At 38.8% G+C, this 13,742-nt stretch overlaps 1 protein-coding gene across 1 annotated transcript in view; it reads left to right on the forward strand.

The window, feature by feature from the left end:
* The window catches only part of LOC127847787 (ligand-gated ion channel 4-like), a 42,975-nt gene that overhangs the window by 10,368 nt on the left and 18,865 nt on the right, over positions 1–13,742 (forward strand). Inside the window, exons 2-3 of the mRNA XM_052379928.1 lie at positions 10,905–11,040; positions 12,771–12,916. Coding sequence (XP_052235888.1) covers positions 10,992–11,040; positions 12,771–12,916 — 195 coding nt within the window. The 5' untranslated portion in view covers positions 10,905–10,991. The remainder of the gene's footprint in view (positions 1–10,904; positions 11,041–12,770; positions 12,917–13,742) is intronic.

Genomic DNA, 13,742 nt, shown 5'->3' on the forward strand with positions numbered 1-13,742 from the left:
GCCGGGACGTCACTATACTTTTGTTCATGTCGATGTTCTAGATAAGCGGACTACACAGGCTAAGCCGGGACGTCACTATACTTTTTTCATGTCGATGTTCATATCAATCTTTGATGAAACATGTTACTGCTGAGTGTGTTTTGCTCGTTTAGTCAACAATGACACCTGTGCTTTTCATTCGTAATTGTAATACGTTAGCGGTCCTTCTTTAGATGCGCATTATTTTCAGAATTATTTCATAACCTTATTTCAGATCCATTAAGCCCCGTGTTACCAGAGGGCGACTAAAATGAATGTGACAGATCGTTTATTTATTTACTCTGTTTCCGTTTATTTAAGTGAAGACATGATTGAATATTACAACAGCATCTGACGTCTGGAAGCCATTGGCTGATTGATGGAGTTTACAGACATTGTTGTATTCGCCGGTCTCTTGGTGTAGTTTTGAAACAGCGCACCAGTATTGGATCGGAATTGTTTATCTTGAGCTTTCAGTGTTTTGCGATATGAATGTTCCAAACACATGTTGTTTTGTAAACGTGCTTGTTCAACTAGTCGTGTTCATCTGATGTTAATTCGCCTCATGCAACATGAACACGCTCAGATACAAGCTAATAATTAAGCTGCTTATCAGAAAATAAGCCGCGCTCTGGGAAAACCAGGCTTAGTTCATGGGCGATCCACACAGGATAATCAGGGACGAATCATTACACTTAGACTAGATTTGCGTTCATAATAGACATCTTTTATACGAAAACATTCCGTACAAGCGGAAAATGTGTACCCTCATTATCCTGTGCGGACTGCATAATCTTGGACAATACTTTACGCACATGCATTAAGCCCTGTTTTCCCATAGCGAGGCTCAAATACATATCTTGAAAAAGAAATCTAGTTTCTACTTGTTAATTAAGTGGTTAGTTACAGCTGTAGTTAGCATACACTGTTTGATTGAAGTATTTACATACGATCGTTCGTCGCACACATTATTTTGGCGTAAACAACAATAAGGTATGTTAAATTATTATTCAAACCCTAAGACCGACAGTATTGTTCATTTTTTTGACCGCTTTTCAATCACAACAGCGTGTTTGAGGTACATATCAGTTCTCCTTTATAATGCATTCAATCACAACAGCGTGTTGGAGGTACAGATCAGTATTCTTTCATAATGCATTCAATCACAAATAATGCATCAAATAATACAATATCTGATTCCAACGTTAATTCATAATTATTATCTTTTAAAGTGGTTTTGTCCCGATGACTCGAAACTCGCCGGGACAAAACAACAAAAGTTCGAGCTATCCGGAATTCGAGCCAACCGATTTTGAATATATTTATGTCAACTAACATGAATCTGCAATACATTTAATTTTCCAGTTGAAGAGTATTCGTAGTGTCTTAACTCCGTACTACTGCTTTTTAATTAATAAGAAACAAATATATATACTGAATGTGTTTATTAATCAATTTTTTAAACAGTTACACAAACAATCAAACAATATCATACATGTATATAAGATCAGCCCTTTTTTACGTAGCGCACTTACGGGTACATGTAGAGCACAGCACTGAGAAACAAAACATAGATAAGCATTATATGCACATCTACAAACAACGCCAGATTGTATGCAAATGTCATCTTTTACTCAAATCAAGAGAGCCATCAGACAACCATTTATATGAATATATAGCAATACAAAATCTGTGCTTCGGGGGAGAGTTCGAGCTATCCGGAAAATCGAAGAAGCGAGTTCGAGCCATCGGGTTTCGACTGCATACAAATTGTCTCGTAAGAATATGAGTATTACTTAAATATTCAAATGCACATTGGAGTGAGTGTAACATTTTATGAGACGCGTGAGGTACATTATGATTGTGCTGGTATTTTCCGCGGCGAATTCAAACGAAAAATTCAATAACAGCGGACAGTGTCGTCCCAATCTACTCTGTGCGGACTGCACTAGCCAAGATGGGACGACATTTTACGCACATGAATTAAGCCCGTTTTTCCAGAACGATGCTCATTTCATAAACTGGTCGCATCTTTCCCCGGATATTGAATTGTCATAACCAGTGATTTGCATTTACAAGCCATTTGCTCCCAGGGGATGAATCAATACGTTAACTTGGTTGAGAAACAATAAATTACAGAGTCGTCCAAATTCATATTGTCATTCTGATCAAATTAGGTTGAAAAATACAGATACCAAACGAGATGGATAAAGTGCTTAACAATTAACAAAACAACAAACACACATTACTTCTGTGCTTTGCATTCCTTACTGTAACATGTTTAAGATCCATTCTGTAAAATACACAACCTGTTCATTATTATTGTACAACTATATTTAAGAATTATATACATAAGCATAATTCTAGGAAAACGGGCCTGCATGTGTGTCAAGTACCAGCCAAGATTAGCCTTTGTAGTCTGTACATGCCTATATGGGGCGACATGTTCCGCTTTTATGCAATTTTCATCTTAAGTAAGTCCCTTCTTTGGTTTCATTTCTGATTGGACTGTGCGGACTACAGTGGCTATTTTTGGAAGACAGTTAAGGCAGAAAATTTCACCCCTGATAAGCCCGTGCAGTCGACTGCACAAGCTAATCTGAGACGACCCTTTCCGCCCATGCATTAAGCACCGTTGTCACAGAGCGCGGCTGGTACATGCATTAAGCACCGTTGTCACAGAGCGCGGCTGGTACATGCATTAAGCACCGTTGTCACAGAGCGCGGCTGGTACATGCATTAAGCACCGTTGTCACAGAGCGCGGCTGGTACATGCATTAAGCACCGTTGTCACAGAGCGCGGCTGGTACATGCATTAAGCACCGTTGTCACAGAGCGCGGCTGGTACATGCATTAAGCACCGTTGTCACAGAGCGCGGCTGATACGACTGCGATTGAGCCTTTACATGTTCACACTGCTTACATTTATTTGATTCGCGTTCTGAGAAAACTGGGCATATGCATGTGTGTAAAGTGTCGTCCCAGATTAGCTTGTGCAGTCCGCACAGGGTAATCTGGGACGACACTTTCCCCTTTTATGACATATTTCGTTGAAATGAAGTCTCTTCTTAGCGAAAATCCAATTTAGGCGGAAACGATCCGTGCTTTAGGGCGCGGTTTCAAAATTGAACCTAGCCATCTCGAATACAATAATGTCTGTATAATTCATCCAAAAGGAATGGTTCCCACACATTAGATGACTCTTTATTACGTAATCTTTTTGTGTGCAGTCCGCACAGGCTAATCAGGGACGACACTTAACGCACATGCATTATAGCCAGTTTTCTGAGAACATGACTCATTTTATTGAAAAAAAAGATAACGTTATAAAGAGTCATCTGATGTGTGGAAATCATTCATTTTGGATGAATTTTACAGACGTTATTGTATTCGAGATCGCTAGGTTTAGTTTTGAAACCGCGCCCTAAAGCACGGATCTTGCCTTATTTTCTTGCGCTTTCATTTTAAGAGATAGATGTATCTAACAAATGTTGTTTTGTGAACGTACATATTCCAATGATATGACTCTTGTTCATCTGATGTTAATTGGCGTTATGCAACATGAAAACGCTATGTAAAATGCTGCAAATCAAGGTGGTTATTGCATTAGAAAACTAGAAATGGCGCGGCCGCGGCCGACGCGTATCCCCACACCGCAGCTTTTGACCCAGGCGTCAGATCAAAATTCCACAAAGTGCACTGTCGCACATATACTGATAGCTACCATGTGTTTAAGTTTCAAGGTTCTAGTGCTGATAATGTAGAAGGAGATAGTGGCCAGGACGGATGGACGGACGGACAGACAGCGGAGATAACCACATAATCCCCCGCTCCAAATCGGAGCGTGGGGATAATCAGACGTGCACTGGGAAACCCGGGCTTAATGCATGTGCGTTAAGTTTTGTTGAGATTATCTTTTGCAGTCCGTACAGCAGTGCAATCATGGACGAATCTTTTATCCCTGACTAGCCTGTATTGACTGCACGGGCTGATCTGGGACGCAACTTTACGCATATTCATTAAGCCCTATTTACCTAGAGTGCGTCTAAAATACGTTACTTGGAAAATAAGGCTTAGAAGCGTTGTTAGTTACAGCTGCAGTTGACGGACAATGTTTGATTTGTAAACGATATTGGGTCGCTCATATGATAGTGGTCCAATCAAAACTTGTATATGTTGTGCTATTATTTGAACGCTTAGAACTTTTCTTTCAATGTTTCGACCGGTTTTCAATCACATGAATGTGTTAGGCGTTCGGTTAAGATCCCTGTTCATGCCTACTACTTATGTGTGTCGTTAAACACAACTCAAAGAAACGATGCAGTATCTGATACCAACGTGATTATTTTTTAAAGTTTTTGTTGCTGCTTTTCTCATCGGATTTATATAATAATCTAATGTATTGATGTTTATGGCGGATTCAATATAAGAATGAATTACGCTGAAAACGTCATTTATACGTATAAAACTAAAATGTTCCATTATTTAGTTTTTCTCAGTTAAATTAAATTAAATGGACAAAATTTTTATTTTATAAGTACATTCTAAATATAGCATTTAGTTGATTCGATAGTAGCTTGTATTTTAATCGTATGTTTCATTTCAAACATGTAGCATTTACTTCTGCCGTATTTTACTTCAAACGCAGTTTGAACAGCAGGGAAATGACTAGTAATTTTATATCAAAAACATCAAACAGACGGAGATATGCATCTATTTGCAATTTTGGAAGCACTTAAATAACAGACCTAAATCGACGTTAATTATACATACAATAATGGGAGACATCATAAACAATGTCTTCATGATAATTATTTGAACAGGAAACTCGAGGTCTTGTTTTATTTCATTGCTAGGCGTCACTTAGATGTTGTACACGCTTGCTGTCTATTTATTTACATATGCCTTCGTAATGTTTGTTGATTCGATTGAGTGGGCATCGATGTTGTTGACAGTTTGTTCACAGTGGCATTCAACGGCGTGCTACTCCTACAACGTCATTTGTAATATTAGTTGCGTTCTGGAAACGCTGGGCTTAATCCATGTGCGTAAAATATCTTCCAAGATTAGCCTGTGTAATCTGCACAGGCTAATCAGGGACGGCATTTTCCGCTTTTGTGGTATTTTTAGTTTCAAGGAAGTCCCTGCTTACCGAAAATCAAGTTTACGCACATGCATAAAGCCCAGTTTTCTCAGAACACGACTCATATTCTTAAAGAAATTTCCAACTTATGTTGGACCGAACTTACACCGAAGGGAATACTGCACACATTGCGTGCCTTCAAATTTTATCTTATAAGTTATATTGATAAAACATACGTGGATGAACGACATGTTTATTGTGGTGTTGTATCTGTTATGTTCGATTGGGGATGGAAATATGATTGAGGATGTTCTTATGAAATTGTAATTGTACACATATGAGTGCTGCAAACAAATCAAAATTACAATTTGACTGATTCTTATGAGAGACCAAGAAAAGAAGAATACCGCTAAAATAATACTTACCATATTAGGCAATTTACTAAACATGCACATTGATATCAATGCGAATATGTTAAACGATGTTAGAAAAATCTAGCGACAAATGTAAAAATTAAATGTGCAAATTAATATTTGAAACATTAATATTAATAGTAGCACATACATGTTGATGCATTGCTGAACTAATCTATTTATGAACAACGTAGCACATACATTCTGATACACATTGTAGCACATACATATTTAACACATATCAACATATACATATTGATGCACACATTGGCACACACAAATTGATGCACACAGTAAGACATACATACTGATACATAGAGTAGCACATACATAGTGGTACAGAGAGTAGCACATACATAGTGGTACAGAGAGTAGCACAAACATAGTGGTACAGAGAGTAGCACATACATAGTGGTACAGAGAGTAGCACATACATAGTAGTACATAGAGTAGCACATACATAGTGGTACAGAGAGTAGCAAATACATGTACATAGTGATACACAGAGAAGCACACACATAGTGATACACATAGTAACACATACATAGTGATTCACAGAATTGCACATACAAAGTGATACACAGAGTTGCACATACATAGTGATGCACAGAGTAGCACATACATAGTGGTACAGAGAGTAGCACATACATATTGATACACAGAGTAGCACATACATAGTGATACACAGAGTAGCACATACATAGTGTTACAGAGAGTAGCAAATACATATTGATACACAGAGTAGCACATATATAGTGGTACAGAGAGTTGAGACATACATATTGATACACAGAGTAGCACATACATATTGATACACATAGTAGCACATACATATTGATACATAGAGTAGCACATACATAGTGATACACAGAGTAACATATGCATAGTGATACAGAAAGTATCACATACATATTGATACACAGAGTTGCACATACATATTGATGCACAAAATAACACATACATATTGGTTCACAGAGTAGCACATACGTAATGATACACCGTTTCAACAATGTCCAAGTATTACAATGTGACGTTTTCAGACAATCATAACTTGAAGTCACTATTCTAACACTGAATTCGTCATATTGGAATCATTGTGTTCATAATTGCAACTGAAAGGCCTGTTGCAAATTTCGAATATTTAGGCTAGGCGCGCGTATTCGATGGATGATCATCACAATTTAAAACAAAATCACTTATTTGTCTATCAAAACAAATTTATTTTACACCGATGATTTAAGCAATGAGTTGTCTATATAAGAACATTTAAACATTAATACATACTGATCTAGATAGGAATAATGTTATTGGTTCAAAACTAACATATTTTAGCATAATTTTATCTAGTTAAGAGAGTTTTTAAGAACAATAAATCACAGTTTAACTTATTGGTCATGTCAAAACGTATTATTATAATGTCACTGTATTAGTCATTAAACTCGTGCGATGATGTGTGTGCTGGTCGCAGCTGACATGCCACCCACGATATAAAGTGTGTGCTTGTCGCAGCTGACATGCCACCCACGATATAAAGTGTGTGCTAGTCGCAGCTGACATGCCAACCACGATATAAAGTGTGTGCTTGTCGCAGCTGACATGCCACCCACGATATAAAGTGTGTGCTGGTCGCAGCTAACATGCCACCCACGATATAAAGTGTGTGGTGGTCGCAGCTGACATGCCACCCACGATATAAAGTGTGTGCTGGTCGCAGCTGGCATGCCCACTACGATATAAAGTGTGGGCTGGTCACAGCTTACTTGCCACCTACGATATTAAGTGTGTGCTGGTCGCAGCTGACATGCCACCCACGATATAAAGTGTGTGCTTGTCGCAGCTGACATGCCACCCACGATATAAAGTGTGTGCTGGTCGCAGCTAACATGCCACCCACGATATAAAGTGTGTGGTGGTCGCAGCTGACATGCCACCCACGATATAAAGTGTGTGCTGGTCGCAGCTGGCATGCCCACTACGATATAAAGTGTGGGCTGGTCACAGCTTACTTGCCACCTACGATATTAAGTGTGTGCTGGTCGCAGCTGACATGCCATCCACGATATAAAGTGTGTGCTGGTCGCAGCTAACATGCCACCCACGATATTAAGTGTGTGCTGGTCGCAGCTAACATGCCACCCACGATATTAAGTGTGTACTGGTCGCAGCTGACATGCCACCCACGATATAAGTGTGTGCTGGTCGCAGCTGACATGCCACCCACGATATAAAGTGTGTGCTGGTCGCAGCTAACACGCCCCCACGATATAAAGTGCGTGCTGGTCGTAGATGACATGACACACACGATATAAAGTGTGTGCTGGTCGCAGCTGACATGACACCCACGATATAAAGTGTGTGCTAGTCGTAGCTGACATGCCACCCACGATATAAAGTGTGTGGTGGTCGCAGCTAACATGCCACCCACGATATAAAGTGTGTGCTGGTCGCAGCTTACATGCCACCCACGATATAAAGTGTGTGGTGGTCGCAGCTAACATGCCACCCACGATATAAAATGCGTGCTGCTCGCAGCTAACATGCCACCCACGATATAAAGTGTGTGCTGGTCGCCTCTGACATCTCACCCACGATATAAAGTGTGTGCTGGTCGCAGCTGACATGCCACCCACGATATAAAGTGTGTGCTGGTAGCCACTTACATGCCACACACGATGTAAAGTGTGAACTGGTCGCAGCTGACATACCACCCACGATATTAAGTGTGTGCTGGTCGCAGCTTACATGCCATTCACGATAAGATATGTGTGCTGGTCGCAGCTAACATGCCACACACGATATTGTATGTGTGCTGGTCGAACCTGACATACCACCCACGATATTAAGTGTGTGCTGGTCGCAGCTAACATGCCATACACGATAACATATGTGTGCTGGTCGCAGCTAACATGCAACACACGATATTGTATGTGTGCTGGTCGCAGCTGACAAATTCACCCAGCGTTCGATCCATTTGTATAATAATATTTTAAGAACCGATGTTTTATTTTCGCAGTGCATTTGTTTGTGTAAACACTACGAATATTCGCTTATTGTATGCTGTTATCTATCTGAACAAATAACTGGTGGAAACAGACGTGAACGTTAGAAATCTACATAATTCAATATCTTTTCCAGATCCTTTATTTCAAAAACTTTCACTTAGCAGAAAGTTAAACATTTCAAAAAGAAAGGAAACGATATAACTAAAATACCCAGCCACTCTGCAATGTGTTTGGTTCATGCAAATAGTTAATTGCATCAATTATAGGCTCCAGTCGGCGATTAGTTGACTTGAATCTGAGAAATAATTCACCAATATATTAGCGCAAAACTTTCGGAGCGATTCGTAGCTATTTGGCAAAACTCGTAATCATCTAACGATTTATTGATAAAAAGTCATCGTGCATTCGCAAGCATTATAAGCGAGTTAGCTCACCTGAGCACGAGGAGCCCATGATGAGCTCTTGTGGTAGGTCGCCCTCCGGCAGCCGTCTTCGTGTGTCTTCGTGTGTCTTCGTGTGTCTTCGTGTGTCGTGTGTCGTGTGTCGTCAACAATATGCTCTATTACATAATTATATTAATTTTAATTAAATATTTTATATTAAGCATGAAATACATAAAACAAACACCTACAATGAACTGTTTTATCAATTATTTAAAACTCAAGATTCAAATTGAAAAAGAAATTGCCCTAAACAATAATACACTTCATATATTTGAACAAAAATGGAAACACATTAAACTTTCATAACTAAATCCAGTATGCTTTCAACCTACTTTATGCAACTCATCCTTATTTATAACTATGCTGTTTTTTACAAACAACCAAAAAAATACATATTAACCTTTTTATTTATTTTTAATCAAAAGGAAACCACAAGAACAAAAAGTATATATTAGCATGGTCATATACATGCATACATTGTAGTTATTTTATTCAATAAAAAAAGGCTGCAATACATTTGCACCTGTTGAAGAGTAAAACAAACAAACAAACAATATGCTATATAGCTCCTCTTGAACCGTTTGGCGGATTTTCACGAAATTTAACAGGACTGATTTGTGTTGACCCGCATTTCAATGTGTTCAAATTGTCCCGCTCTGCCGCGTACGTAGACCGCAGGAGCTTTAAATATATGAGTCGCGTTCTGAGAAAACTGGGCATAATGCATGAGCGTAAAGTGTCGTCCCAGATTAGCCTGTGCGGTCCGCACAGGCTAATTAGGGACGACACTTTCCGCCTAAATTGGATTTAGAAGGGACTTCATTTAACTGAAAAATGTCATACAAGCGGAAAGTGTCGTCCCTGATTAGCCTGTGCGGACTGCACAGGCTAATCTAGGATAACACTTTACGCACATACATTAAGCCCTGTTTCTTAGAACGCGTCTCATATATGTGTTCATTGGAAAGATATAAAAAAAACACTGATCACGCTCCTGATTTCACAAGATTTATACAAACTTTTATAAAGTAAATAACTAAAGAAAATCATCTCTGGAACTGTAAGGAACACTGTTAAATATTTGGTGTGTAACATTGTCTACTGTACGTGAACTAGGCTTGTTCAAATCATACCGCATGATGCGGCGTCTCATCAGGGTCTGCGCTGTTTGTTTAAAGAAATTTCTTTAAGAAATATTCTAAATATAGAATTAAAAATACTAGACATCCCTAATTTTGGAAATAAATTGATCCAATTTAGAAGGATGGGAGAGTCCACTAGGCATAAATGGGTTAAATTAACTGTTCGTCAAACTGATGTTGGTATTGTATACAGTTCAAACGCATGTTGTTAGTGCATTAGAATGTTCATGTCGACGAGCTGAATACATTTAACCAGCTCCGCAATTCAGTCTTACCCGTTTAAAATAGTTCCCATCAAGCAAATTATAGAACATGTTTATGAAAATTTACAACAAACATATGGAATTATTGCACACAAATATGAAAGTTGAAACACACAAGTACTTCGAAAATATTACAACACAAATATCATAATTATATATAAAAAATACAGGACAACAGTGGTCGTTATTATAAGAGCATAAATTTGAAACCGTGGGCTTATAACTTGGCTCCAGATATCTCTCCTTGAATATGGTTTCCTTCAATTGTGTAGTTTAAATACAATTGCCGTAATTTGTTAAGGTTTCTGGGATGCATTTACACCGCCTTTAACATTTCCGTGACCTAAATGGATAATATAAATTAGAATCTGCAATCTGATATCAATCCTTTTCCAAGCTTTTACGCTTCAGTAGCCCTCATCCAAAATCAGGACACTATCAGACAATATAATGCTCTGAGCGTGACAGACGCTTCTCTCCACGCGATATTAACTCGACATTTCAGAGAGCTGCGTCTCAATTTTGTCTGTTTACTTTCAGAGACCGGCGTTTCTCCACTAATCTCATATCCTTGCTTCGGAAAAGCTAACATGACACGACCGGAAATTGATTGACCGGGCTCTCCTTATGGAAGATATAATGGACTGCTCCGTATTGGTGATCTTAATATTACAAGGTAGAGTCCACTTTGATTCTCGGGTAATGTTCACGCGCAGCTTGATGGCAGCAGTTATAGCGATGACGAGGCGAAAGTCTCGTAATCAATCGTCTAGATGATCTAGATGTCATTGCCAATCGTCTAGATGATCGAGATGTCATTGTCATTCGTCTAGATGATCGAGATGTTATAATCAATCGTCTGGATAATCAAAATTTCGTGCACCTAAAGCGTCTTAGACGCGTTGAAAGGCAGTTGTTTGTTTAAACGATTACGAGAAACGTGCAAAAAAACGATAAGAAGTTTTAATTTTGAAAGGGATTGTTTTTTCGATTTAACCAACTGTTATTTGAAACTTTAGAATTCATATAAGCGGGCGAAGTACATGTGCGCAAAGTGTCGTCTAAAAATAGCCTGTGCAGTCCGCTTACCAGGGACAACACTTTCCGCTGTAGGTTTCGTTTATAGGAAAGTGTCGTCTCTTATTATGACCACACAGGCTAATCTGGGACGACACTTACGGACCTGCATTTCGCCCAGTTTTACCAGCACGAGGCTTCAATAGGGGAATTATTAACATAACATTCTGAGATGCAAGTGAGTATAGGCTCCATTCAAAAGCTAAACAATAATTATGGAATATTTGTCCATTTAATAAACTTGAATAAAAAACAAGTTCTCAAATGTGACGCGTTCTGCGAAAACGCGGCTTTGTGCATGTGCGAAAAGTGTCATCCAAGATTAGCCTGTGCAGTCCGCGCAGGCTAATCCGAGACGACACTTTCCGCTTTTCTGGTATTTTTCGTTTAAAGGAAGTCTCTTCTACACGAAAATCCAGTTAAGGTGGAAAGTGTCGTCCCTGATTAGCCTGTGCGGACTTCACACGTTTTCTCAGAACGCGACTCTTACAGATCTGCAGGCACATAACATTATAATTTTTTATAAAAAATGAAGGGTAATACATGTTCACTGATTGCTTTTTGTGTAACAATATTTAAATAAGTTTTAAGAACATATTATTTTACTTTGAAAGAACAAAGTTTCCTACTACTACTATAATTATTCAACGCAAATGATAAAACTAAATATATCATTTTATTTTAACTTGGTATCGGCATCGAAGTTGCGATTTTGGGAACATTTCCATTATGCGTCATATGTAACCGCGCGTAACCCTGCTTACCCTCGTATATGCCAACATGTCGCCGTTTTTTGTGTGTGAGAGAATTAAAATTTCGTGACACTAGTACATGTACATGCCTTTGAGCGTCGCTCTGTAGAGATGGGGATTATGCATGTACGTAAAGTGTCGTCCCAGATTAGCCTTTGAAGTCCGCACAGGCTTATCGGGAACGACACTTTTCGCCTTAACTAGATTTCTGCAAAGAAGAAACTTTCTGTACAATATCATACATTTAGCAGCGTAAAGTGTTGTCCTTGTATAGCCTCTGAGGACTGCACAGGCTTATCTGGGACGACACTTTACGCACATAATTAACTCATTTATGCCTAGCGTAAAGAAATAAGGCCTTGGCAAACATCATGATGCGGCGTCTCATCGGGGTCTGCGCTGTTTGCTTAAAGGAATTTCCGTAAGAAATATTCGAAATATAGAAATTAATACACTAGACATCTCTAATTTTGCAAATAAATTGATCCAATTTAGACGGATGGGAGAGTCCACTAGGCATAAATGGGTTAAGTCCCCTTTTAATCAGAAAGAGGCTCATGTCTGTATTTTTTTCCAGTGTGTGCAGTATTATGTGACGAAAACGAGTACAGGCTGGTCAGGGATCTGTTCGTGGCGTACGACAAAAGGGTACGACCTGCCGTTCACTGGAGCCAGTCTGTTAACACTACGTACGGGGTGGCACTCGCCCAAATCATCGATGTCGTAAGTCAAATCATTGACGTCGTACGTCAAGTCATAGATATCGTAGGTCACATCTACGCAGTCGTTAGTCAAATAATCGATATCGTAAGTCAAATAATTGATGTTGTAAGTCAAATCATTGACGCTGTACGTCAAGTCATCGATATCGTTGGTCAAATCTAAGCTGTCGAAAGTCAAATAATCGATATCGTAAGTCAAAAAATCGATGTTGTTAGTCAGATAATCGATATCGTAGGCTAACTCATCGATAGCGTAAGTCAAATAATCGATATCGTAAGTCAAATCATCGATATCGTAGGTCAAATCGACGCTGTCGTTAGTCAAATAATCGATATCGTTAGTCAAATAATCGATGTCGTTAGTCAAATAATCGATGTCGTGAGTCAAATAATCGATATCGTAAGTAAGATAATCGATATCGTAGGTCAAATTATCAATGTCGTTATTTAAAAAATCGATTTCGTAAGTCAAATTACTGTGTCGTTAGTCAGATAATCGATATCGTAGGTTAAATTATCGGTGTCGTTCGTCAAATAATCGATATCGTTAGTCAAATAATCGGTGACGTTAGTCAAATAATCGATATCGTAAGTCAAATCATCGGTGTCGTAAGTATAATAATCGATCTCGTAGGTTAAATCATCGATGTCGTTAGTCAGATAATCGATGTCGTAGGTCAAACCATCGATGTCGTTAGTAAATTCATCGATATCGTAGGCCAAATCATTATCGTCGTACGTCAAGTCATCGATTTCGTAGGTCAAATCTGCGTTGTCGTTAGTCAAATAATCGATATCGTTAGTCAAAAAATCGTTGTCGTTTATCA

The sequence above is a fragment of the Dreissena polymorpha genome, chromosome 10 (assembly GCF_020536995.1).
Source record: "Dreissena polymorpha isolate Duluth1 chromosome 10, UMN_Dpol_1.0, whole genome shotgun sequence".
In the NCBI taxonomy this organism is placed as follows: Eukaryota; Metazoa; Mollusca; class Bivalvia; order Myida; family Dreissenidae; genus Dreissena; species Dreissena polymorpha.